Source organism: Acanthochromis polyacanthus, chromosome 12 (assembly GCF_021347895.1).
Source record: "Acanthochromis polyacanthus isolate Apoly-LR-REF ecotype Palm Island chromosome 12, KAUST_Apoly_ChrSc, whole genome shotgun sequence".
Taxonomy (NCBI): Eukaryota; Metazoa; Chordata; class Actinopteri; family Pomacentridae; genus Acanthochromis; species Acanthochromis polyacanthus.
In genome coordinates this window covers 31,151,576-31,179,418 of record NC_067124.1, presented here as the reverse complement: position 1 = coordinate 31,179,418, position 27,843 = coordinate 31,151,576, and the positions used below count along the sequence as shown (strand labels likewise).

The window sequence follows — 27,843 nt, the reverse complement described above, 5'->3', positions numbered from 1 at the left end:
CTCTAGTATCTTTAAACTACAATCAGCAGCTGTCTCTTTCAGATCAGACCTACTGTATAATCACACACGAGCCCAAACACCACTTTAGATTCCAGTCATCATTCACCTTCTCCCCTTTCCCCTTAATGTCACTTTCAGCGTTACCCTCATAACCACAACTTCACACCTCTTCGTCTGTCATATGTCTCCCTGTACGTCGTCTCAGCCAAGTCACATATTCCTGATTTAGCTTATCAGTGTTTGTGTCCACCTCTGGTGCTGCTTTTAGGCCATAGATCTCGTCTGAGTACCGTACATGGACTGCCGTGTGACTTCTGGATGCGCCGCTGTGCTCTGTGATCACCATCAGAAGGTCTGTTGGAGGTAACCGAGCAGCCTCATGTGGTCGGGGATTTTTCACCTCGCCGCCACATCATGATTGTCCCTTGCTGTTCTTGTGCCTCGCTTCCAGCTGTGCCTATTCATCAGCTCTGTGTCTCGACATCGGGCCAACATGACTCAGCTATTAGCCCCGTCCTGGCACAGGCCAGAGGCAATGAAATGTATCTGCATCCACCCACTGGCCTATCTTTAAAGCTTGGGTGAGTAAGCAGTTATTTGATACATACAAGCATTTGTTTTTCACAGTTCGAGGTGCACGTGACTTTGGTTTAGCTGAGGCTTTTGGTAACTGTATCAGTAAAGTGTGTGAATGGGAATAAAGGAATTTGAACTGTGAAAAGTGCAATTCATATGATTTTTTTTTTTGCAAGGTCAGCTGCTGTCAAAAGACGTGCTCGTGACTGTGTCTCATTATGCCAGTAACAGGATTTGTTGCTAGTTAAATAAAGAAACAGAGCCTTCCTTACTGATCCCCCTAACCTACTTTCAATATTTCTGTGCTTTATCTCTGACCATCAGGTGACAGGAAAAGGCTCACAGGAGAGACAGAATAACAGGAAGGGACACCAGGAATAAGAGGAGGGGAGCAAAGAGCCAAAACTCTGCTAGTTATTCTCTGCATTGTCTCAGATTCTGCGAATTGTATCTCAACCAGATGCTGTCACGGCACAAAACAGAAAGTGAGACAAACCTGCAGAGGCATTTTATCTTCTGTTACCTCATCTTTGTATCTGCCATATTTTCCTTCACACTTCAGACTGGCTGTGTGAAATAACTGTAAAACCCATGGCAGGCCGTTTTTTTAAACCCCTGATCTTTTCCTCTTTTTTTGTGTCTTATTGCTGCAGCTCTTTTCGCACCTTCCTTTCACTTTTCTCTCTAGCAACAGCAGCTCATAAATATATCTGAACTTGAACTGGCTTGAACGACGGGCAGAGAAGTTGCCCTGTTGTTAAAAGGAGCAGTTTAGAAGGGTCAGAGATGCCAGGAAATGCTTCCCAGACTGAAGTTTGAAAAAAATAGATAAGTCTGATATTTCTCAGTGTACATGGAGCTCTGAACTGTACTGGTGTGTTTCCTCTAACAATTAATTTTGTGGCGTCGCTTAACACATTTTTCATCAGCTCTGCAGTTTCCATGACGACTGGGATCACTGAATAGGCAACATTAGTCCACTGTGACTCACTTTCTCTCTATGCCACAGTCTTACACAAGAGATGTGCAGCGCAAATTGTCTTCCGTGAGTTGATGAAAAGAATCGCTCTCCTTCCTCTTAACAAACTTTGCTGGTGGAGGATAGGGTGGAGCGGCCAACAGCGCTGTCCCAGTCACCCTCCACTGCACCAGTGGAGCCCCTGGACTGGACTGTGTATTCTCACAGGGGGATGCAGTAATGCTGCAGCTCATTATCCTGGAGGCTGACCTCAAGCCTGGTAATTTGTTCATCCGTGGATGTTTTTTGTGTGAGCTCATTGTAAGAGATTTTCGCTAGTCCTTTAATTGTGCTGAGGATAAACTCTTGGTATGTGTGCAAATTCGCTAAAAAGTTGTTCATTTATTTCCTGTACCTCTCCATGGTAGCACTCCATTAGTCATGCTGGCCTTTTGTGAAATTATTTATTTACTATGTTGGATAAATCCCAGGCTGTGCACTGCATACAATGTACTGTATATATATTTAATTGCATGCAAACACTGCAGAAAGTTGCACCAAAGTGTCACATTGGTATTGGCCATTTATCATTTGCTCATCCTCTCTTCTTATCCACCAGTGCTTAATTGCAAGTTTTCAAACAAATCTATTAATTCCATCTGTTTCCATTCATCCATCCAAACTGTTTCCACACACTTTATCTTAGTCATTTCTGCAGATGCTTCAAAGTAAAAACTTTACAAAGTAAAAGCCAGAAATTGCTGCTCTGATTGAACTCAATTTTGTGGTTGCATATGCTTTTATGCAAATGTTACTGCCTTAAACTGGTCCCCAATCATCACTCTAAGAATATAAGGGGTTGTATGTAGTGCAGTGACTAACCTGAAAGTATCACTCTTATGTAAAAAAATCCCCCATGTAAGCTCTGAAATGACAATAAATGTGTGAGTAATTTGAGGATTGGGAAAGAAAGAAAAGTTCTAATTAGTATTCTGTTTTTTCCTCATTTAACAAGGTACTAATGAGACAGTTAATATAACTGGTGAAGCCAAATGAGCTCAGGTTTTCCAGAGTTATTGTCACCACTTGTTTGAATTATCCTCACTTTAGGAGATATTTCACAAACGAAAAGCAAATTACATGAATGTTAATGCTGACGATAACACTAAACAATTTTTCAGACAGTTTAACATTTTACTCTCCCTATTTTGTCACTATTTGGGGTATTTGGTCTTGCCACATGCATCATAAATGGCTTGTATGCTTCAGTAAATATCAGTATATCACAACACTGTAGCTCCTCCACCATTCACTGAAACAGTGACGTACTTATTTGATAACCTTCTGTGTGAATAACGTCTGTTTGCATGTAATCAACTTCTCTGAGGCTTTCGCTCCAATAATAACCCCAGCTTTTTATAGTGAATATGTTTCAGAAAAACATGCTAATCCTACAGCTTAAAATGCAAGCTTGCATTATGGTGACAGTTTCCTCAGACATGCAGATGATTGAGCCCTATAAAACATCTGTTTTAATTACGCCCAGAGGCCCCCGTCGACATCCTGGCCGACTCCTTATTTTTTCACAACAACCAGGGCTGTCAGACACTATCTGCACACTCGGGCTCCACCGGACAAATAAAATGTGTTCCAATGTGTCTGTTGGGAGACTCAGTGCACATTATGACTTTGTCCTACTGTACTCTAACTCTGACTCGAATATTCCAGCTGGGGTCAGGATGCAGTGCAGATGGGTCACATTGTGTGTACATGCATGTGTGCGAGTGTGTTTTTTCATGGGAAGGAATGTGTGATGTCATTCAACCAAAAACAGAGGGGCCAGGTCACTGCAAACACTCCCCAAAACCACATGGAAACACACCCATACGGTAGTTACAGAACAGTTTTATGGATTCATTCACTGCATAGGCAGTTTATGGCATATTGGGCAACTTTAAACTGTTGTGTCACTGTGCAACCATTACATTTTATTCAAAAAGCTTCTCTCATATTATCATAAAACTGTAAGTGATTTCAAGCTTCTACAACCCAATCCTGTCAAAAATAATTACCTATCCTCCACCTACTTAATTTCCCCTCCTCTTTTATGTAACTAAGCTGTGATAGAAGAATTATTTAGATCCCGCACCCTGCTTGAGTGAAGGCAAACAGTGAAATCGACATTAAAAGACAAGTTTTGCTTGTGTGTGGAAATTACTTGTTAGGTAGCAAACAATGTGAGCATAGGCGTGGATTTCAGTATAGAAAAAGGTGTTATGTCCCATACAAAATTTAGAACTCATGCAATTTCATAAAATCATGAAAGAAGCAAAAACTTAACAGCGCCGGTGACAGGGAGGAAGTGTTTTGTCTGTTTTGACTGTGAAAGTTTAGAATATGAGCTGAAAGAACTCACTCAGTTTTGGGTTTATACCCAATCTGCATGTTTACATCATGGCTCCACATATAAAAGAATTGATGGAAAAGGACATAGGAAGATCAGCGACCAAATAAAAATCAGTGGAAACACGTGTACAGCAGTAATTAGGAGGTACAGAGTGATCCATGGTGCCACTAATCAGAACTGCAATGGTCATCCTCCTAAAATAACCCCACAGAGAGCATTTTACGTGTACAGTCAACCTCTAAAAAACAGACAGGCAAGTCTTGGCACAGTGGTTATCAGAGGAAATTAAAGTTTTTATGACAGCTCAGACAGTGAGACAGACATTGTATAACATCATCCTCTATGGATGGCATCCAAAAAAGTTTTAAAAAAAACAAAACCTTGCTTGGTCTTGGTACAAAAATGCAAGTTTAAAGAGCGGAAGACTTATGAATGTTAGGAGCACATTCTTTGACCAGATAAGATGAATTTATTTGGCTCAGATGGGGTCCTGCAGCTTAGACCACCACAGTGAATGCATATTCCTGACAGTGAAGCACAGAGGGGGGACTGTGATGATATGGAGCTACATGAGTGCATATGTGGATGAAGTTTATAGACAGCACTATGATTGCCGGTGGAATTACTAAAATACTTGCCGATAAGATGACTCCTAGTTTGCAGAATCTCTGCCGAAGAAGAATATTCCACTACACCTTTCCAAAACATGCTGCCAAAACCACACAAGAGTTTCTGAAGTAGGAAAAAGTGAAAACGATGACCTGGCTTAGTATTTCACCTGACTTAAATCCAATAGAACAACTTAGAAACATATTTTAATCAGTAAGGTAGAGCTAAAATAACCTCTTAAGCAAAGGACAGCTGGAAAAATAGTCTAGAAAAGTGTGCAAACGTGGTATTCTCATTGCCAAAGAGGACTGAATCTGTCATCAGAGATAAAGCTGGACAGATGAAGTATTAAGAAGTAAAAGGTTTTTTATCTCAGTAATGAAAGACGTGCTGCTGTTTGTTGCACTGAGTTCCTTGTATTTTAGAAAAGAATTGTGAACAGTTAATACTGTAATCCCTTTCTGTTCAGTTTAGAAGTAATACTACGAGCAGAAGGTGAGACAGTTTTAACTGATTTGACTTGTAAGTGGTATTGCTGTTGTGGGCTGTAAATGATAAAAGTTGCTATATTGTATTGAATATTTGAAAATCACACAGAATTTCTGGGAGATTTCCTGCATTATATTCAAGTATATTTTTAATTGTCACCTGGTGCTTGAAGAACATAAATAAAGTCATATTTCACCACAAACAGATTCAAAAGGGAACAAATTAGTGCATGAAAATGACCAGAATCATAATGAATGTGTTCCCCCAAAGTTAAACCCATGCCTATGCCTGTTAAAGTACTGGAAAAGTTAAAGTAAAGGTAGCTGGAGGTAGGACTTCAATTATCAGTTCATTTTATGGGGTGTGGGGGGGGGGATGCAGATTTTCAGTGTCAAAGTGAAGTCACTGAGTCAACTAGCTGTTATTTTTAAAGATGACAAAGGCGGTTGAGCAGCCTCAGAATAGAATGAGCGGATGAATATGTGCCCACAGGTTGAGCTATTTTTACACAGGAAATATTTCAGCTAACTTCTGTGTAACGTTGTGCTCAATGAAGGAAGGCAGCGCTGATCTGAATTGTACTTGACTCGAGTACTGCGCCTTTAAAAACAAACTGTTCCCTGTTTTCGGTCCCAACCGGCGGCCACGTACCAACGGTTCTCCCACGGTCTGCTCCGCGGGCACTACTTTTTCATGTGTTAAGCGTTGCGACATTAACGACAAAGTTAGCCATTTTTAGACACTTTAAAGTACTTTTGCACCTCGATCGGACGCGTGGAGGGCAAAGTTTTGAATGAAGGTTTCTCGCTGGGACTGTAAAGCAGGAGGAGGGGGCAGTTTGTGGGGTCGTCCGGGGTATCGGCTCTGGGAATCTGCTCATATTTATAACCAGGCAGACGGCGGCTTCTTCGGGGCAGAGCGGAGCTGTACTGACGGACGGAGTTTAGCCGGTGGAGGACGCGGAGTTTATTAAAACTTTTTCTTTTTCGCCTCAGAGGATTAAAAGAGAAAAAAGAGGTTGGAAACAAGTGAGAAAAGTTTAATTCAGCTTCTTCTGGACCACCGCTTTCTGCTCCTGGACTGTGTTAAGTTAATTCACTCTGGAAGCGTTTTTTTCTTTTTTCTTTTTAACAGGCATTTGTGTTTTAGCTAGCTCCCAAATATAATTACTCCTAACCTTACTGAAGCTAAACATTCAAAATGGATAAATATGAGGATTTAGGACTTGAAGCGAGTAAGTTTATCGAGGATTTAAATATGTATGAAGCTTCCAGAGATGGTTTATTTCGAACGAGGAGGGATGCGGGAAATAACCCTGACTTTGAGGAGACTAGAAGAGTTTTTGCGTCCAAAATGACTAAAATACACTTGCAGAAACAGCAAGAGGAGATGGCAAAAAACAACCAGGCCATTAAAATGAATGGGGGTCACAACAGCACACACTACACCAAAGACAGACCGCCTATCAACAGTTACAGGCAGGCGGGTGAAGCCGCGGCGAAGCCCCCGATACTCTCTGGCCCAGTGCCGAGCACCGCGGCCGGGAGCCAGTACGCACAGTTTGACGGGCAGAAGCACCACACGGGTCTCCAGCCTGAACTCCCAGCCAGCAGGGCATACGGCTACGGAAACAATTACGATAACAAGGAGCGCTCAGAGCCACAGTCATACCAGCACAACACCCCTTCTCCGCCCAGCCCTGCGTCTCACTGCGCGCCCACACATGCTCGTCACCCGGTGAGCCAGCCGGCTGCTTGGGCCCCATCCAGCCAGAGTTCCCCATCTGGGTCAGGGAGCAGCGGTGCACCTCAGCAGCAGCCCCAGCGCCCACAACCACCCTCCACCGTCAACAGTCTTCCATCCCAGCAGAATCGGGCTGCCCCTTCTCCTGTTAACCTGAGTCCACCCTCCTCTGCAGGGCCAGCCAGAGGATGGACAGCAGAACCCTCTGGCTCACCGAAACCAGACCTGATCCCGGCCCTGCCTCTGAGTGCCTTCACAGGAGGAGCCGACTTCCATGTGCAGCAGCCCTCCACCCTGCCTGCAGCCCATTACGTGGCACCTCCGCCTCCCAAACCCTCTGCCAGCCTTAATGGTCCTGTGGCATCTTCCTCTGTCCCACCTGCATCTTCAGAAACACCTCAACCCAAAGCCCAGGTGGCATCCATTGCCTTGAACCCTGCCAGTGCCTTCAAAAGCATCAGCCAGGGTCAAGGTCAGAGCCAAATACCTGCCAGTGGTGAAGCTGAAGTGCTATCCTCCCCTAAGCCTGTCCAACTAGCCTCTCAGCCTCTTCTCACGCAGCCCCCTGAACAGGGGCCTTCAGCAGCCGAAATAAAATTAGAAGCCCTCACTAAGCGGCTGGAAAAAGAGATGGATGCCCAACCAAAGGCTGACTACTTTGGTAAGAATTCAGATTACCAGCATCAGTTAGACAACTGCTTTGAAGCCAGCTGAATGACAGAACCACCCACTGACAGTTCAGAACATAACTCCTCTTGGTTTTGATATCATATTTACACATGCACCCACGGTCACCCTTTGTCATCTTTCTTCTGGGTTTCCCTCACACACAGACACACATGTTTTGTGTGTTTTCTTTTGTGTGGCTTAAACAGTGCATCCCAGCTGTGGTAGGTCATTGATGGCATCCGTAGTCTTAACATAGTTGAACTTATTAAGCAGGCCTCTCTTATTTGCCTTTGCAGAATGCAGACAGAATATTTTTCTAATTTGCTGTCTATTTTTAATCATTCATTGTCTTCTCTCAACAAACCTTGCGGTGGTGAAAGGTGGCCACAGGCAAGAAAGTAGAATGTTGCCCTCTTATCGCCCCTTAGAGATTTAAGGGATTATGTGATTGTAATCCAACTGGCTTTCTGTCAAATTCATCTCCTCACTGTCTGTTAGGTCTCCGTTCTGTTTGTGCTGAAAGAAAAAGTCTGCCGTTCACACACAGTCATGGCTTTGTGGATGGGAAACAAGCAAAGATGCGTAGACTGACAACACAGCACTGTGCATGTCCGTGATTGTGCAAAGGCCAGGGGGTGAGGTGGCTGGTAAATCTAGCAAATGAACTAATTATGTCAGCTGTCTTAATATCAACAAGCTTACTCCAGAATCAGAAACTCCACCTAGAATTGATTGAGGCAACATTTGTAACTCCACTTATTAGTCAGAGCTGCATCACTTCCGTCATTCTGTGTGACATTAAGTTTGTGATTGTGCAAATGTGCCTCCCTGTGTTGACTCCGTTTGACTGACTGGCTCTCACTATTTCCACATGATGTCATTACCACAGACCTGTGCTTGCACATTTCCCTTCACTCTTTTTGTGAGCATGTATGCTTGTGCATGTGATGAACACAGGCACTCACTGAAGATGCTAATGAATAACACCACCTGTAGCTGCTGGAGTTGGAGTTTGGGGGCGTAGCAAACAGCTGTGTTGTATGAGCCAGAGGAGGTGGGCAGCGGTGGAGAAGAATGTCCACCATCAGCACAATAATGTGGTTTCTATTCCTCATATCTGTGCTTGTAGAACTTGCTGCTCTATCTGGACTGTAGGAGCGCTATCAGGAAATTAGCGCAACTCTGAAAACCAGATGTTTGGCTTTGAGATCAGCTGGCAGGCTGTTGTCACAGATGCATAGACATGCTGTAAGCTGTGGTGTTTGCTGCAGAGAAACTGGTGCTCACGTGTTCACCAGGTCTTCGAAGCCAGGCCATTCATGAAGACAGAATGCCCCGCTTCAAGAAGGGAAGGAGCATGAGATGAGTGACATCTTGTTGGAAGCCACAAAGCACCCAGTAGACACACACATTCGGCAACCCTTGCCTCCTCGCTGGAGGAATGTCCTGCTGGAATGTCATGGTTGCCATTCACAGCCTTCCTCAGCCCCCTGGTGCGCGTCTACTGGTGTGTAAGGGAAGATGCTCCGGCATACGTCACTGTCACGATAACGCTCATAAATAGCCTTGCAACACGGATGTTACGGATGTGTGGGAGAGCATAGTGTGCAGTCAGCAGAGGTGCAGATTTTAAAGTCATGCAGTGTAAGACTTTTATTCATCCACACACATTCCCATTAGCCCACACATAGTTCCTATAAGGACTTTCCCACAGACCGTGGCTCATCCTCTGAGTCATGTCACGAAGAAAAACTTGTGTAGGCTAGTTTCCTACACTTTAGTGTCTTCAGAAAAGTCCTTCAGGAAAGACCTAAAGAAAGATATATGTGATTTTTGTACTTTGTAGATGTCGTCTTTGCGTATTCTGACGTTTTTGAAAGACGCATCTTTGTGTGCAATAAGCCTGTTCTCCTGCCAGTGATAAAGTAGTATTTACCAGTGTTTGTACACAGGGCTGGGTTCGACAAATTTCCTATTTTTACATTGCGCTGATGGGCATAACTGCATCGGTAGGTTCTGGGAAAACGAGTTCAATGCCAAATGGCTGCACCAGGGGAACACTGGGGAATGTCTGAAGGAAGAGAGCGAGGAATTTTAGAAATGAGGTCTTAAGCTACAAAGGGGAGGGGTGTCCGAGACGAGTTCAGGGGTGCCTGTGGTGCAACTGAATGGATAAGTAGACAAATGGAGAGATTTAGGGACAAGTTTGTGGATGTTTCTTTGTCCTTGGCCGCAAGAGCCTGAGAGGATGCGAGATTTATAGACAAGCTCATTCAAGAGGGGAGAAGTGGTGGGACATCCCAGAGCTCTGCTTGCTCTCTTCCTCTGACTTTCTCACACACACACCACACACACACACACACACACACACACACACACACACACACACACACACACACACACACACACACACACACACACACACACACATTCAGTGGAGCGTTTAGTGTTGTGTTAAGATGGAGGATTAATTTATCCCATCTGGCCGTTGAGTGGAAAGCTCCGTCTTAACTCTTCCCAGGGCTTCTTGGCTCCTGCTCTGGCGGGTTTTTGGAGGCCGATTTATTTATTTATTTTTATGTGAATTTTATGTGAATGCCAGATCCTTTCATGCTCATGTCTCCGTCTTTTTTGTCTATAAACATATGGCCTGCGGGCATTGACACATTTTAATATGCTGCGTAAATCCTGGGTGTGGCGTCTGTCTGTGTTTGCTGGCATAAGCTGAAAAAATATGCCATAAGTGACACAGCCTGCAGTATGTTTCCATGAAGGAGAATGCAAGGCGTCCATATTTTTGCTGCTTTTTGAGGTACATCATGTGCTGGATGTGTTCTCTTTGATTGCGTAGTGCTTTGAAATGATCCTTTTGAAAAATGTGAACGCCTTGGTCTAATTGGCAAAGTTGTAACGCTGCAAGCACTACTGTCAGACGCTTCAAGCTATAATTGGCAGACTGTACAGCACACACCTTAACCTGAGTCACTTTGCTCATCCTAAAGCCATGTCCCATAGAGATTACATAAAAAATAGTTAACAAATGAGCCGCTTAATATAATTAACCTAATGGAATGGATACATGTGTGAATTTACTGCCCTAAAGTAACACAAACTGTGGAAATACTTCCCTAAAATTAAATGTTGAGCAGGTGAAATAAAGAATAAGGAAACATAATGTTACTGATAAACTTTACTTCTATGGCACCTTGCAAAAGTGGAGTTACAAGGTGCTTTATATAAAAGAGCAACAATAAAAGTTTGACACAGGACAATAAAAGTTTAGTAAAGACAATAAAACAAACTGAAATACATTATGAAGTATAATACAAATGCCAATTTTTTTTAAACGGATTTACTGGCAGTTGTTCTGGCAAGATGGGGAGCTTGTACCAGGATGTTGGGGTGAAAACAGTAACGGCATGATACCCACTTTGTTTTAAGTCTGGACACTGGAACTTTTATACACATAGACTCTGATCTGCAAACTGCATTCTGTAGCAATTGGTGTGCAAGTGTAATTCAGCCATTTCTTCAGTAATGAGTTCCTTTGTTGAGTATTTTTAAGCAGTCTTTGCTGTTGTGTTCTGAAACTGTAAACAGACAGCTGCTGAATCATTTAAGTTGTAGCCCAGGTGGGGGAAAATACTTACGCAGATGAGCTGTTCTACTGTTTTTGTGCAGGATTGGTTTGACTTTAGAATTTTTTCTGATTTATAGATGACAAGATTGGGGCAAAAAAGTCCTAAAGTGCTTTTAGAGGTTGAGATGTCGAACAAAAACAACTCCCACGTTTCTAGCTGACTGCTTTGTGTTGATTATTAGTGGTCTGCGGTGGGGAGTGACACTGTTAGAAATATGATCGGGTCCAACAACCAGGATGTCTTATCTGCTTCAGGAAATTAGAAGCCATCCAATGCTAATGGAAGCACTGTTTTCCACAGTGTCTTAATTTTTAGGGCTGAACAAGACATACTACTGGGAGTAGCTGGTGTAACAGCACTAGGACATGGATAATTGGTCAACATGGATCAAAAAATGATTGATAAACAGTTGAGATCGTGTGATAAATGACTAGAATGGTTAGAAATCAGCGCGAGTAGTTGACACAGTTCACATCAGTTAAATGTTACCTGGATTAGAAGATGATCTGCATATTTGTGTGACTTTCAAAGTGCAGGTTCCTGTGCTTGCGCTAGCCATTCGCCACTTCACCATAGGCGAAGGCCTTCCTCAGGATGGCGAAGCCATTTTTAGCATGTTTAGCCACGGTGGCGAAGCTAATTTTGCCTAATAAATGTGAAAAAAGGGTTAACTTGCAACTTTTTCGTAATTTGCTGAGCTATAATCAAAGAAAATAACAAACCGTGTCTCCTTTACTGAAGAGTGCTACCGAGTATAACCGGAACGACCCGAATGCTTCCGATCATTAATGGATGCACACTGTCACGTGTCTCGTCTCAGCCAATCAGAAAAAGGATTCGGACTAACCCCGGGAAGGCGTACAACAAGGAGGACAAGGAGAGGGTGATCGAAGAGTTGAAAGATCATTTTAAATAGAAAGATACTGAATTTTTTTATAAAAATATCAGATGTACTTTTTTTAATTAAAATGTTGAAATAAACTGAAGCAATATTGAACATAATTTTTGGCCTCAAAATGCACCAGAAGGCAGGAAATGACTCATTTTTTTCAAAATTCGCACGCTACAGTACAGATACTGAAAAAGTGTGGCTAAATGTGGCTAAACAAAATTCTAGCACTTTAGCCACAGTGGCTAGAGACAAATTTTCCCTAGTGCAAGCACAGAGGTTCTATCATCTAGTAGGGTGTTTGTAGAAGCGATAACAGAAGCTGCTGCCAGTGTGAGACAAAGTTTAGCTGTCTGTCGGTGGCATACTGGCCAGCAAGCAGCCTTCCTACTGAGAGTTTTGTCAGCTGGGAAAGGTGAGAAGAGGGATAGGAGGGGTGAGGTTGTTTTGCTTTACCCTCCCCCCCAGGCTCCAAGCCAGTCAGTCCCCCTGAATAATTGCACTGTTTTGGAATATGGGACTGTAGCCAAAAGCAAATTTGTAGTGGCCCACCCGGCGAGGAGATTGCTACGGAAATATGTGATTTTTCAGTCCTAAAACAGGAAAAATAAAGTGAGAATGGACTTTTATTGCATTTTTTCTTGTGGTGGATGAAAATCAAAGTTGGAAAAAAAAGGAAAAGCAAGAAGTCCTTCTCACATTGTCAAAAAGTCCTACAAAGTTGAATGTACTATACAGTTTGTGTACTATTTGTTGTCTGACCCACATTGTTTGGAAAAGCATCGAGAAAAGGTGATTTGAAGGACCCTCACTGATCCATTTCAGTAGTTTGGGGGCATGATACTTGATTGTGTTTCATGTAAACAAAGTAGCTTACATAACTGCAACATTCTTTTGCTGTCTAATAATATCCCTCTATTATCTCTAAATCTTCTTTCCAGCCGTTGGGGGCCCCTGATGATGTGTCCTCTGTGGTGGCATTAGGCATTAGGCTTAGTTGAATTATATATAGCCCAATTGTATATTATATTACTGCAAGTCTGTGAGGAGAACATTTGAAGGAGGTTATTAAATGTAACTGTGTGTTTTTGGAGGAGGCAGCCATGTGATGTGTGTTGGATACAGTGGAAACAGAAGTTTCTTTGTCAGAGGAGAAGCAGGGCTGGCCTGTGCTGGGCTGGGTCGGGCCGCTCTCTTCTGCTGAGCTATATTTCTCAGTCTCCAGAGGGTTCTTTTGCTATAAAAACCTACACACAAATAACCTCATGGCCATGCACACACATGAGCATGACACTGAAACTCGAGGTCTCGCTTTCATCCTCCATCAGGGGCGTCACCCTTTCTGTTTTCATGATTGTTTGGTCATATCATACCGTATCTGATTGATTTAGCAGCTAGCTGACTACCCATTAGGGTCAGCAGGGATGGGCAATCCATACATCAGTTGTCATATCACTTCCTGTCATGTAGCACACAGGAATAAATGGAGAATGGCAGGGAAGTGGGATGATGAAAGCTACTATTTTCACATCAGGTCTGGAAAGTATTGCACCCTGAGCAGCTTCAGATAGAAAATAGTTACATATTGATCACATGGAAACCTTGTGTTACTCTGGAGCTGTTCAAAGTCAAAGGACAGATTATATAATTATCCTGGCACGCTCTCATGTGATAAGCTTTTTGCAATGTCTTCTTCACCCAACCCACAGGAGAGAGAAACTGTTGCTTTCATGTGTGTTTTTTTGTCAGTTTTTATTTTCTTGACATTTTTTTTTTCCTCTGGCCATTTGTTCAGATCTAGTTTGGTTTGGACGAGTGGGTGGATTAATATTAAGAACACTCCAGTGTCCTGATATCAAGCCACCCTAACTGTGTGAGTTGTGAGAGCAGGAACACTTTGATTTTTATTCTACTTCTATATTAACAGAACTCCCAGTCTGCGAGCCAAGTCAAATAAGCAAATAGGGATATATTTCCCCTTTCACTGACACAGCTTGCTAAACCAGCTTCCTGAACTTTTGTGAGGTTATTTATTTCCCTGTCTCCAACAGTGTAACCGGGTGTGTGGGTATTAAATTGAACTTGTTTTATTTGTATTTAAAATTATCTTCATGTGTGTTGATATGGTGTGTTTCCATGTATTGTGTTAAACTGTTCTCTAAGAATGATGGATTAGCTACATGTGTGTCTTCATGTGAACTTTTCTGATTTGCTGACATGCCGTGTTGTGTTCCAGGAGCCTGTGTCAAGTGTAACAAGGCCGTGTATGGAGCCAGCCAGGCCTGCCAGGCTATGGGAAGCCTCTACCATGACAGCTGCTTCACCTGTAGTGCTTGTAGTAAGTGCACACACAGACACACAGTGGGCCTTCATTAAAAGACTTTTTCTCCCGTTTTTGCTCTTTTTATCCACCAGCGTAAAGCTCATGTCACCTGCAGACTAATAGGCTGCCAAAAACCCCTGTACTCTTGAATGAAAGTGGTACCTTCTTCTGGTCATTCATTGCCCCAAGCAAAACACAATTATTTAGGGATTACTGTCCTGTACTGCCGGTGTTTGGTTTCTGGGTGTGCCAGTCACTCCTCCAGCCCACACAAAGACACACACAGCGGCACTTTATGCCTTCCTATTTCACCCATCTGTCAATACAGTAAGTTTTAAGCCATTATTTATTTATTTAGAGTGGATTTGAATTTTGTGCAGATCTTGAGACTGAAAATCACTGAACAATGATACCACAAACACGCTTATGTAAGATGTTTATTTTGTTAGACTTGTAAGGAAGCAAGAGTGGCTTGTATCACTTTAAACTGTTGCGCTGCAGGGCTCATTTATTTAAAAATACTTTTACATCCACTTCAAAGACAGTATTTATTATTCTTTCTGTTTTAATTACCTGAGGCAGATACAGTTTTAACTTTTATAACAGAATTAGTTTAAAGCTAGAGTGTGGGAGTTACATAAAAAAATGAACATTTATTACATCTAAACCCTTGCCAGATGAGTTCACAGAATGCTGATTAAACCTTATAACTCTTAATTTCACAGTGTACTGGAGGTTTAATGTACTTTCTGTGGCAAGATTCCCACGCTGGTCCACTGCTAGTGATGACTTGTATGTTAAGTAGCAATAATATGTTTGCCAGAGCTAAGCAGGGGAGCAACTTTAGTGACAGAAAGGGAGTAGATTGATTAAATGATACATATGATTAAATTTTTATTTTGACGTATTATTGATGCTTATTAATATTATATATTGATCAAAACAATCATTCAAAATCTGTGTAAAATTACTAATTTTGTACAATTTTAGGAATATATTCATCGTATAAATTTGAATTTAACAGTTTAAACTATTAAAAAATTCTATTTGTCACATTATGATAACTTTGCAAATGTATTTTTTACAGTTTTAAAATAGATTTTAATCTTATTTTACATTAGATGTGTACATTTCCAATCTTTTAAAAAAAATTTTATTAATGTTTTTGTGTCGTTCAAAAATGCAGACAGATCTGTAAAATTAAAAGGAAGAATTCTGTAAAATTACACATTTTTTAGGTGTAGTGGTAGACGAAGCCTGTGGCAGAAAACCCCAGGAAGTGTCCGAAAAATGTTTCTGATGCTGCAGATGAAAGATAAACTTGCGTTTAGAGGAAAGCTTACAGTCTAAATAAGAAAGAAATCAACAATGAGACAAACATCATATACATGTGTTGATACAGTTTACCCGACCAATTAAGTGACGCCAGACATCAGTTGAGGATCATGACCTGGCCCTGAACTGTTCAATGTATGACTGACCTGTAGCTTCATGCCTGGGCGACTGTACACTTCCCTGCCTCTCCGCTCAAACCAATTAAATTCTCTGTCCCAATTATCAGATCGTGGGTATGTGGAGTATTTGTGTCACCGTGCTGACCCCCCCTAAGGCTCATTATTCTGCACCACCTTTGACCTTGCCGGTTGCATGCTCAAACTTGTGATTAACATCTTTGTTTTCCTTTACCCTCCATCCTGTGCATGTGTAAGAGAGAAACATATTGTGGCTCAGAATGAAGCTGATGTCTGAAGTGGAGGGAGAGAGTTTACTCGCCGCATACCTCTCATAGCTTGCTCCATGTTGAGGGCATTAGGGTTGTGTTCGCTTTGAGTGGCCCCAGGGAAAAGCATCTCATCTGGGGAGGAATGCAGGCACAGGGGGGCCCCCAGTAGGTTGAGGCTCCAGGAGGACAGTAGGTGCTGTTATGTCAGCTGGGCGCAATGAGACGGGAGCGCAGTGTGGGACAGGGAGACCATTCAATGTGAGAACGCCACCCACCACATGCAGCCGGCATGCAGGGGCACACTGATCCAGGCGCCATACATATGCATGTACCCACACAGTAAACAGCACAAGTGCTTTACAGTAAATGCTGCTTCTCATTTGCCTGCAAAATCTGTGTCACGGCAACTGTTGCACTTGTTGAGTTACATAACAAGTCTTTATGACTGTAAACTTCCTCTGTGGACCTCCAGTCCACCGCTCCCCCCCAAGGTGACTGAGAGGCAGGAGAACATTCCTAATGGCTGGGAGAGCTCAGGCTGCATGTCTGGCATTCGGCTCTAGGTTAATCAGTTACTGTTTACTGACATTTAAAGGTACAGCTCAGGTCTAGTTAGAGATTAGGCCTGATTGAGATAACTGAGATAATCTGTGAGACTGTAAAAAGAAAGCATATTTTTCCTCTATATTTAGATTATAAATGAAATGCAGGTAGGAATGACTTATCACCATGTGCCATCTGGTTAAGTGCATTAGCTTTTTGCTGTTTGCTTGTGTTTCGTGTAAATTTATTCCACCAAGATAGCGACACAGCAGCAGTGCAAGCAGGAACATTGATGCACAGATTCTGCTTTCCTAATACGAGCCCCTCATCCCAGTCAGTCTGCAGGCTTTGGAGAGTACAAGAAGCGATCTGATTGGTGTTGAATCCGCTGGTATGTCAACATCTGGTGGGTAGATTTTCAAGGCCTTGACCAAACATCCCAGGTGCTGTTCTCAGTCAGACAATCCCAGGAAGAATTCCTGAAAATGCAGAAAACCTTTTCGTTGTCGGTTAAACACACGTCGGAAATTACTTTCGATGAGACAGAATATCAGAGGAAGAAATCTACAAATTTGAATTTGGAGTAAAAGAGGTCTTTTGCTGAGATGTCTCACTTGAGTAATTCACTCACAGGAAAGAACATAGGCTCGATTAGGCAGTCACTGCAGGGTCATTGTGAGTTGCTTATTTTCTGAATGGGATTACATGAGGGAATTCATAGAATGGTTTAATTAGAAAATGGACTTGTGTTTGGTTCTGTCCCTCAGGTATTTTACATTTTTATGAAAGTGCAATAGTCGTGGTTCTTTCTGGTGCTTTTCAACCCGTCACTCCTGACTCCTGACTTTAATTAAGCTCTTATCTTTCTGCAAAGCTCGAAGCCTTCCCTCTCTGACTTACTGGAAAAAAGACAAGAATGTGAAGTAGGGGAATAGCCCACTTTCATCCCCTTCATCCGTCCCCCCTCTTCCTTTAGGGACGTGAAGCTGGCTGTCAGTAATTACCCAAGGCCAGTTCCACACCTTGGCCTGATCAGAATGACTTGTCTCTTAAGGTGGCTCTGTGTGAACCTTGGCCAGACCTTGGTTGCTGCATTACTGTTATTATTTTATTAAAGTAAGATAATGCAATTGTAAATAGGTAGTGTCTACAGATACAGACCCGTACCTGTAACCTGTGAACTACGGATACGGCACTTTCCATTTGCCAGACAGATACGGACCCGTACGCGAGTCTCGCGAGTCAAGAAGCTGCTAACTATTGCAAACTGTTGAAAGGTAAGCAAAGGTTAGGGTTAGGGTTAGGTTTAGGGTCCGTACCTGTAGTACCGATGCTACGGGTCTGTACCGCGAGCGTCTACCAGGAGTCACGTGACCAGATCTCGCGTATCTGATTGGCAAATGGAAAGTGCCGTATCCGTAGTCCACAGGCTACGGTCACGGGTCCGTACCTCTAGCAACAACCTTGTAAATAAGTGATTCCGACAGTTTTATGTGCATTTGATTGAAAAAGTGGAATCACAGGGTTTTCTCATCTTTTGCTCTTCTTCTACATATAATTCACACTCGCTGCTGTAAAACGGCTGAGTTTCTTGCTTTCTCTGACCCTGCAATTATGACTTCCAATTTGTCTGGTGAGTTACATGTAGTGACTTAGTAGAGAAAAGACAGTACTGCATGTCGTGCTGAGCTCTTCTTTTCCCTTAACAAACTAAATGAGCCAATTTACTCTCTTTGTAGATTGAATGCATTGATCTATGGGTAGGGTAATCTATATGTAGGGGATGTTATATGATATATGATCTCCGTCTTGCTGTGTAACACCGTAAAAAGTGGTCTGGGTACAAATAATCAAGTAAAAAGAGCATGAGATAGCGCCCGGGAGATAAAGAGGGCGGCTGTTGACTAAGGTTAACCCCTCCTCTCCCCTGCTGTCCCCTCCCTCACCTCCCCACTTAGAAAATGTGAGGAATGTTCCCTCTTCCTGTGGGACCTGGGCAAGAATAGTTATGAGAAGTGAGCAAAAAAGGTTTGGTGTGTGTGTGTTGCTATAAGAGGCCAGATCCAGACAGAGAGGAAGCAAACCCAGCATGAGCACAGACACTAGGAAAGAAGAAGAATAGCAGGTCGCTGTTGGCCTTGGCCTGTTGTTGCTCTGAAATCCAATAGAGCAGTGTTTAATCTGTTGCACCTGCCTAGCAATTGGGTTTAATCAGCATTTCCTCCACATGTGTTCGATCCAGATGTGTTCACTGTCCTATCGCAGGCTGCTCTGTGTCCCAGGAATATTATATTAAGTCACCAGCACACCATAGATCTGCTCATTTGATTTATCTGCTTGGGATTCAGCAGGATATAATGAATATTGCAAGAGGGCCCATTACCTTCGAATGGCTGTAATTAATCACTACGGTCTTCATGCATTAGTGCTGAAACTATTTTCTGAGATCAAGCTCATGGCTCATGCGAGATTTTCCACTATGACATTTCAACATTCTGTCACTGACTCACCTTTTCGAGTCTGCTTTAATCTGCTATCTCTCCTATTTAATCATATTTCAGTAATAGAAAAAGACTGATTTTATTCTCTCTGACAAAGAGGTTTTGAGACCCTCAGGTGTAAAAAGTGAAATGATAAAAATAGGCTTTTCTGTTGTGCAGGTCGAAGGCTGAGAGGGAAGGCTTTCTACTATGTCGGAGGGAAGGTTTTCTGTGAAGAGGACTTCCTGGTGAGTGGTCAATATTCAATCAATATTCAGTATGCCGCAACTGGGGTATGTGGTCCTGTAAGCTTTATGGGGAAAATGCAATGCCTCACCAATGGCAGTTTAAAGGAAAAGTGTTAACCCCTTGTTAATCTCACATACAGAGATGAATGTAACGAGTAAGAAAAGCTGCTGTCAGACATGTGTAGACTCAATCTAATGCTTACACCAGCCTATAAGCAGGATATGCACTGTCAACCTTCAACTTAAATACAGAGACTTTGACCTTGTGACCCAGTTTCTCGTATCTAATTCAGTCAATTCATGTCAGTTTTCTCCTTTTGGTGAGGCTGGAAGGAGGTCAGGAACTGGAGAAACTGCTTTGCTCTGTTTACAGGGTATAAGGCACTCAGGTCTTGAGCATTTTGCAAAAATGGAGAGCTTTCAGTATCCATAATCATGCAAGGATTTATATTAAACGCAATTGAAACCCTCAGGTAAAGTATGCAATTAATTTCCCGCCTTCATTTTACAGCCAGTGTTCATGTTGTGTTTTCAGTGGAAAAGTAGTTCCCCCAACTCATTCTTGCATTCACACTTTCTCAGTAGCTCTGTGCGTGTTTACCCCAGGAGCCCCGTCTGTATAAAACCTCATCTAATTGCCCTTCCACCAAAAGCTCTTAGCTGCTCAATTAAAATCAAAATTTATACTGAATTAAATTTGCCCTGGCTCTGCTCCCTGCATGTACTGTTAATTACGTGTGCTCCTCTGCCAGGCCTGGTGGTGTGGCCTCTCCTCGCTGGCATTGCTCATACATAACAACAAATAATATGGATTCATATACTGTATCAGGCAGCTTCCCAGACGTGGATTAAGCCTTGTCCTAGACTAAAAAGAAAAACTCAATGACAATCTGCATTAAAAAACTATTTAGTATGGGACTAGGCTTAATCCATGAGCTTATGAATGTATATTTAACCCTGTGAACCCCAAGAAGTTTATGGGTTTTTATTTACTCCTGTCACATTTTCAGTGTCGGCTCATTTTTCACTGTATTAAAAAAGTCCTTCACCTCTATAGAAGCAACACAGCAATGGCGAGAAGTAGTGAGAACTAACTTTATTGCAGAGTTATAATGCTATAGATCAGAAGCAAAAAGAAAAAGTGATAGATTCATTTATTAGATGTTTTTATTTTGCAAAAATAAAAAAAAAACACAAAATCACCTCATCCATCATTTTTCCAAGCACACAAGAAGTGTTATCATTATTGGGAACATTTGTTTCTAAATACTTAAAGGTAATTTTCATCTTCAGTTTTTAATTTGTCTCCTATCTGATCTGTGTAAACACAGCCTGCAGTTCAACTGAGAAGTCCCTGAATTTTGGTCATGTGACTGCTGATCGCAATTCAGACCTGAATTTTTAGTTCTTTACAAAAATGTGGTGCAAACGGTTTGGTACATTGGTAAATAAGACATGCAGAATAAAGGGTCATCCCAGAAAGATTTTAATGAAAGATTAGAATTTTAAGCTTAGAGTTCATTATGTTTTCTGACAGAATAGCACATCATAAATGAGTTGTTCAAGGACTGCCACAAAATTGAAAATCTTATGATCCTCTCTGATTTTACAGTTTCTGTTTCCAATAAATGGTGTTACTTTGGTGGACTTTGTAAAGATGGCATGCCTTTCAAAACCACCCTTGGGTTTTGGGGTTTATGTAGTTAAACCCGAGTGTCAGGAACCGCACCATATGGTCTTAAAATGACTTTCTAAAAAATGTGTTTACTGTCTTTTATGGCAAATGACACACCTAAAGCACAAACTGTTGTTGTTGTTGTCCTTAGAAAGGGGACTGGGGAGCGTTTTTTGAGCAGTTTCAGTTCAGCTATATATGCTCAACCGCACATTAAATGTTGGATTGTGTATTAGAGACTTTGTGGAGTTGCTGAGTGCTCAAATAATGAAAGTCAGAGATTTCAGTCATCCATTAAAGAACCAAATTCCAATGACATCACTGTCATCTTGTCTCTGTTGTAGTATTCTGGTTTCCAGCAGTCTGCTGACAAGTGCAACGCATGTGGACATCTGATTATGGACATGGTAAGTGTCTCCTGTTTGCTTTCCCATCATTTGCTGTGTTTGCATGTGTGGGTCGGAGCCAGGTGATCTCAGCAGAAACTTAGTTACTTCACCCTAAATGAGCTTTCTGTGTGCACATCTGGATAAAGACTCAGGAGGAAGTGTTGGCTCTGCGTCGCTCTCTCTCCCACACACACAAAAACAGACTCGTGGGTAAAAACAAAAAAAAGGCAGACGCACATGATGTCATTGCAAGTCAGGAGCGAAGGATTTCTCTTCACGAGTCTACATATGTTCTCCATCCCGCAGACAAATTGAAGGCGATGTCTCAGTTTTTTTTTTTTTATTGTGCCTCCTCATATCCTCGCCTCTATAGATCCTGCAGGCCCTGGGGAAGTCGTACCACCCCGGCTGCTTCCGCTGTGTCATCTGTAATGAGAGCCTTGATGGAGTACCCTTCACTGTGGACACTGAAAATAAGATCTACTGTGTCAAGGACTACCACAGGTGAGTGTCACTTGTTACACAGTCATTTAAAGGAACACAAGTGCATGACCTGGTTTTATCTTTGGTAAATTAGTTACGCAGGACATCGGAAAGAATTGTCTGGGCTTCATATTCCAAGTTAAATCACAGCGCAGCCTCTTAGCTTTCCCCTGCTACTGCTGGATCAGGTTGAGAAGGCCTGCAGGGGTGGACTGAGTTTCTCTCTGCCACGTGTGGCAGACACATGAGAAGTTTAGTCTGGCATGAAAGGAAACGAAGGGGGAGGGAGCAAAGATCACAGTCCAGTCAGAGGTGTGAAGACTGGCGTGCAGCCATGACTCCTGTCCAAATCTGACAGTAACACTGTGTTAGGATAACTAACGGTTCTATGTCATCTCTGTTAAAAATCAAGGCTTTGTGAGGAAAATTGATTTTGTGCCTGTTGATAATTAGAACTGTCAACAGTAGCACCTGTACAACCTCAGCAGCAGCTCTGCAGCTTCAGCCGTTCTTCACTCTGCTGGCACCGCATGTACAGAACAACGGAGCACGTGGATCATCTGTTGCTGGCAGCCCCCACATGTTCTCTACGCTGATTAAATCAGACAAACCTTATTGTGTATACAGTATGTGTTTGACTTTAAGCCACAGTCATGCCCATCCACACTGAGAGGAGCCTTTGTTTTTCCTCAGACATCCAGGTGCCAGCCATGTGTGTGGAAATAATGAATTCAGTTTGCTTTGTATTTTTCTACTCGTTCCTGGATTTGAGGAACCACTTGTGTGAGGGAAAGCCAGCACATCTGCAAACCTGGCACCTCCTGAGCTGAATCAGGATCCAAGAATCTAGTCAGAGAGAAATATGAGAGGCTCATAGCTTAAAGGAGGGACGCCTCATGTGAACTGTAACCTCTTACAGTCTTTGGATAAAGTGAATTTGAATTCAGTGAATTTCTGAACTGCATTCAATCTGGTTAACTTAATTCAGTGAAATTCAAACAAGCCTATGAAAATGTTTTTCCTTCATCTCACTCTACCAGGGTCTTGGCACCTAAATGTGCAGCCTGTAACCAACCCATCCTGCCTTCAGAGGTAAGATAGTATCAGCCTGCATTTTAACCTTCATGTTTAGGAAATAATGAAATATTATTCTAGACAAGATCCTCGTATCAATGATCTGTGGTTTATAGCTCTTATGTCTAGATGAATTTAGATGATTTGATCTTTATCTTCAGAAAATATTTGCCTTCTTGTTATTTAATGTTGAGGCCTAGAGTTTTATTCAAAGAAAACAAGTAAGTTTTAGCATGTTTGATATTTCCTTTTTCCCTCACCCTCCAATGCTGGCATTACGCTGGTAAGCCAAATTCACAAGATGTTGCCTGTTATTAGCCCAAAGGCCTAACTTTCAATTGCAACAGTCAGTTTAATTTGATATTACGCTAACGGTTACAGGAATGTCAGATTAAATTACCGTTTTGAGTTGTAAACAGCACACAGTCACCAGGCACCAGGATACTAGTATTCATCGTGTATACGGCAAAATGAACAACCAGGTTTCACTGTGCTCCATGTAAACGCCATGTCAGTTTTAAGGTTCACACGGTCTGTAGCAAGTGCAACCTCTAATACCTTGTTTTTTCAGCTGACAAATGACTGTGATCATTTGAAATATTAAGTGACCTACAAGTGTAACTCAGGGGTTACTGTGACTAAGGCATGGATTGTGTGTAGTCAAGCAAAAGCTAAGTTTCAGATGTACACTACTGCTCAAAAGTTTAGGGTCACAGAAAAGTAGTTATTTTTTTAATAAAGATAGCACTAAATGGATCAGAAGTACAGTCTAGACATTGTTAATGTGGTAAATGACTATTCTAGCTGGAAATGTCTGATTTTTAATGGAATATCTCCATAGAGGTACAGAGGAACATTTCCAGTAAACATCACTCCTGTGTGCTAATGCTACATTGTGTTAGCTAATGGTGTTGGAAGGCTATTTGATGATTAGAAAACCCTTCTGCAGTTATGTTAGCACATGAATAAAAGTGTGAGTTTTCATGGAAAACATGAAATTGTCTGAGTGACCCCAAACTTTTGAACGGTAGTGTATGTAATATGCAACTGACATTTTCACCCAGATTCAAGAGCTATACTTAGTGATGAGGACATAAGGGCTCAAATATAGAATAGCTTTATACAGTGTACCACATATGTAACTTCAAGCAATGTATGGGGCAGATTGTTATGAGGTCAAAATAGGTAATATTTGCAGGAAAAAAAATTGCTTAAGTGCATCTAAAAGGTGTTGCTGATTCCACTACTGAGTGGACAGAATGAAAACACTGATGGATGCGCATTACATCTACAGCTGCAACACTGTGTTAATCAAACAATATCACATCTACACCTGACACACAGTGATGACAATATCCAACATCACTGCCCTGATACAAACACATGAAGGAATACCATTAGCAACATTAGCTAAGCTAAAGATCAGAAAGCACCCCTACTTTTAGATGCTAAGTTAAACTGGCATGTTGTTTTGACTTAGCATAGGTTTTTAGCTTTAGAGAAGCTGAGTTCACAAGAGTTCACGAGTCAAGTGCAGCCAGTAGTGACTCATTCTAAGCATAAGGTTTAAATATCAGTATGTTAGAACATTGTTTACTTTTCCAGCGTTTTGGCCCCAAACTGTAGCTGAGAGCTGGATTTCTTCACATGCTGGTCCAGCTGAGTCTTTTGTTCCATCCATAGTTCAGGAGTACTACTGTGTGGACAATGAGCATCTGCTTCCTCTATATTTTCACTGCATTGCATGTTTGGGTTTTTTGTGTAAAAAACAAACAAACAAACATCACAACATCATTTCGAGCTGGTTCCTGTCACATTGCCTAAAATTAGTAGCCAAGTTGGAGTAGATGAACAGAAATATTTTTTTTTTCAAGTAAAATGATTGAAGTCATCTGATGAAAATTCTTGTATTTTATATCAGACTATACATAAACTAAATATTGCAATGTCAGTTTTTTCCACCATCATGCAGCCCTATTCTACATTCACTCCATATAACCTTATCTGCTAGTGTTAACACACTTCTGAGCAAAACAGAATTTAACTGCTCAAACAGCAGATAGTTCATACAGCCATATTTCCCCCGAGACAACAGGTCAAAACAATGCCAGGCCTAATATCTCTGAGCTGTTGTTTGAGGCGGCAAACAGTAGAGAGGAATATGATTCACACAGAGGGTGCACATGCTGTCCAAGATTACAGTTGACTATGAGCTCTGTTCTTTCAACAGCAAATTCAGAAAACATAACGCTACACTGATAGTTTAGCAACAGGGGTTGACAGTGGAAGAGATGAGGAGAGGTTGTTAGCAGAGGAGTCATGTAAAGCACAGACAATTCAGCTCTTCACTTTAACCACCGTCTCACGCTTTTTATCGATCTTTTGTCAGACTGTGAGGTTGAGCAGAACACGACCAGCCAAGTGTCTTGTGGTGAGATTGGCTTCATTTGTCTGTGTGAATTTTCTTCCAGGGGTCTGATGAAACCATTCGAGTTGTATCGATGGACAAAGACTACCATGTGGAATGTTATCACTGCGAGGTGGGTAAAAACAAAGCCCTTACAGGCTTATAAACAAGCGTCTGTGAAAACATGTGTTTAGTGGCTCTGAGCCGGGGAACCTCTGAATAGCTCATTAGGAAAAAATTCTAATGAGAAGATCCCCGATCTTAATTACAGTCTTGGTAATTATGCAGTGCTGAGTGAAGCAGGTACGCGACACCTCATCATCATTATCTCAACATTTTACACAAGTGCTTCTTCTTTTCCTTTTTTTTTTTTGGCAAAGTCTGATTGACAGCTGCTTGTTCTTTCACTTCATCTGAATAAAATCAGTGAGCTGTGAGAAACGTTGCTGTGTCCTCTTAGATTTTTTGTTTGCCTTTCAAGTTGTTCAAAAAGGAGCATCTTCACCTTAGAGTTCTGTCTTCGTAAAAGCACTGATTTCTAGAAACTGCAGGCCACACAGCAGCAATTATTCCCGTCACATTTTCCAGGGGTGAGAAACGAGGTCAATGCAGAGCCAGACCAATTATCCTCCGTTCAGCGGCTGCGTGTGTCATCTTTGTTCCTGCTTTGTGTTGTTCAGGACTGTAAGATGGAGCTGAACGACGAGGAGGGTCACCGCTGTTACCCTCTCAACGGACACCTCCTCTGCCACTCCTGCCACCTGAAGCACATCCAGCCCGGCTGCCCCGCTTCGGTCACCGCTGCCACCGCCTCCTATTAACAGGTGGAGGGAGACGCCTGGTGGATGTGAGGAGGAACTGCAGGAGTGGATGTTAACAATTCTTGTTGTAGAGGATTGACCGACTGACCGCATCACATCCAAATGTGTGTATTCTGACAGAGATGTTAATGAAGTCTCCTTTATGCAGAACATAACAGGGCATTGACCCAGTAATGAAGTATTGCAATACACCAAAGCCCTACTATGAATGCAACAAAGCGGCGCATTTGCAGAAGTGACGCCATGTTGTTATTTTTCTGTAAATACCAGTTGCGTCAGCTGTGTAGATATCTTTCTGTCAGCTCGTTTCAGACGCTGTGTGCCTTCAGTGAACCAAGTTAGGTTCTAATCAGGATAATTTACACAAATGATGTGAAAGCAAGTGTGGAATGTGACATAAATCACAGGTACCTAATGTTTCAGACAGAGAGGAAGGATAATCACGAAGGAGCACAACAGCTTCTACAGTAGTAACAGCTGGAGTGTCTTTATATTTCACAGAGATACTAAGTGTTTTATTGGAAAACCTTGCAGAATAACAAATCATTCTACTTTTTCTCATTTTAATCAGTTGCCAGTGTGCAGGAGTAGTTTTTATTCTCAAACAGGTTACCAGACATACCTGTGTCTCGAGCTGCACACAGAGCCAGCATCGTCATGTTCTATATGCAAACAGTGCGCAATAAATCCCATCAAATAATAAACTCTCAACACCTCAAATCAACGTCAAACAGTGTTTTTATCATCAAGGTTGTTGTGTCTCTGTGTGTTTACCAGTTCAGTCATACCGAACACTTTTATTACTTTCCCCTTTGTTAAGTTTGAGCAGGAATGCTGCTTTTTGCTGCACTGTTCTGTGGTAAACAAAAAGTTGGTATTTGTCACATGCAATCTGTTCTAAGCACTTACAGGTAGATATGCGAGTTTTCTATGCACCAATGAAGACTTTGGTATTAGGCATGTAGATCTACGTATGTCGTTACCTTTGCATTGTATATTTTAAAAGAATATATATATATATTTGTAGGCTTTTCATTTATGTTTCATTTTATCTTTGGTGCAAACCCCCTGAGCAGACATGCAGCGTGAAGAGGGTTTTTGGTCGCCTGCCTTTGCCATCCAGATGTTTTTCCTGCCTTGTTTTCAGTTCACTAACTTAACACTTAAGTTGCTTGTCATTGAGGTCCTTATTTCATAGCAAACTGTAGGTTAAGATGAAGAGCAAACATATATGAATGTATGTGTTGTGTGATTGTTGTAAAGAAAATATTTAATAAATGCATCGCAGTAGACCAACTTCTGACTCAGATTTGGGTCTTTATTTAAAAATCCAGGATTTATTTGCAGAACCGCTATATTCTGTTCTGTTATATATAATACAATACATTCACAAACAGCCAAAAACTGTTTACACCTTGGCTAAACTCTGAATTTTCTGTGAATTTTAATTACCAGTGTTTCTACATTCTGCTTTTTTTTAAATTGTATGTAAGAGATGTCATTGATAAATATAACTTTTGACATTTTTATTTTGACTGTAGTAAAAATATAAAAAAAACAAATGGTTTCAAATCATCTTTACAATTTTACGGTATATTTTGTGACTTGTTTATGTGATTTCAAGTCAAAAGAAACATTTTCTTACAGAGATTTTTTTAAATCACTAAAAATCCGAAATTTGGGGTGGATATGAGCA

General features: G+C 41.8%; 1 protein-coding gene across 3 annotated transcripts; it reads left to right on the top strand.

The window, feature by feature from the left end:
* The first annotated feature begins 96 nt into the window (after nucleotides 1-96).
* limd1a (LIM domains containing 1a) lies at nucleotides 97-27,443 on the top strand. 3 transcript variants are annotated; one of them, XM_051956376.1, is made up of 8 exons: nucleotides 97-1,814; nucleotides 14,218-14,319; nucleotides 19,231-19,298; nucleotides 21,318-21,380; nucleotides 21,736-21,866; nucleotides 22,886-22,937; nucleotides 25,391-25,459; nucleotides 26,007-27,443. In XM_051956376.1, the coding sequence occupies exons 1-8, from the start codon at nucleotides 1,775-1,777 to the stop codon at nucleotides 26,145-26,147; spliced, it is 666 nt and encodes a 221-aa protein (XP_051812336.1). In that variant the 5' UTR covers nucleotides 97-1,774; the 3' UTR covers nucleotides 26,148-27,443. The 3 variants fall into 3 exon arrangements, with proteins under 3 accessions (XP_051812336.1, XP_022049917.2, XP_051812337.1); XM_022194225.2 differs by lacking the exon at nucleotides 97-1,814 and adding an exon at nucleotides 5,631-7,443; XM_051956377.1 differs by lacking the exon at nucleotides 97-1,814 and adding an exon at nucleotides 13,980-14,041.
* Nucleotides 27,444-27,843: the final 400 nt, after the last annotated feature.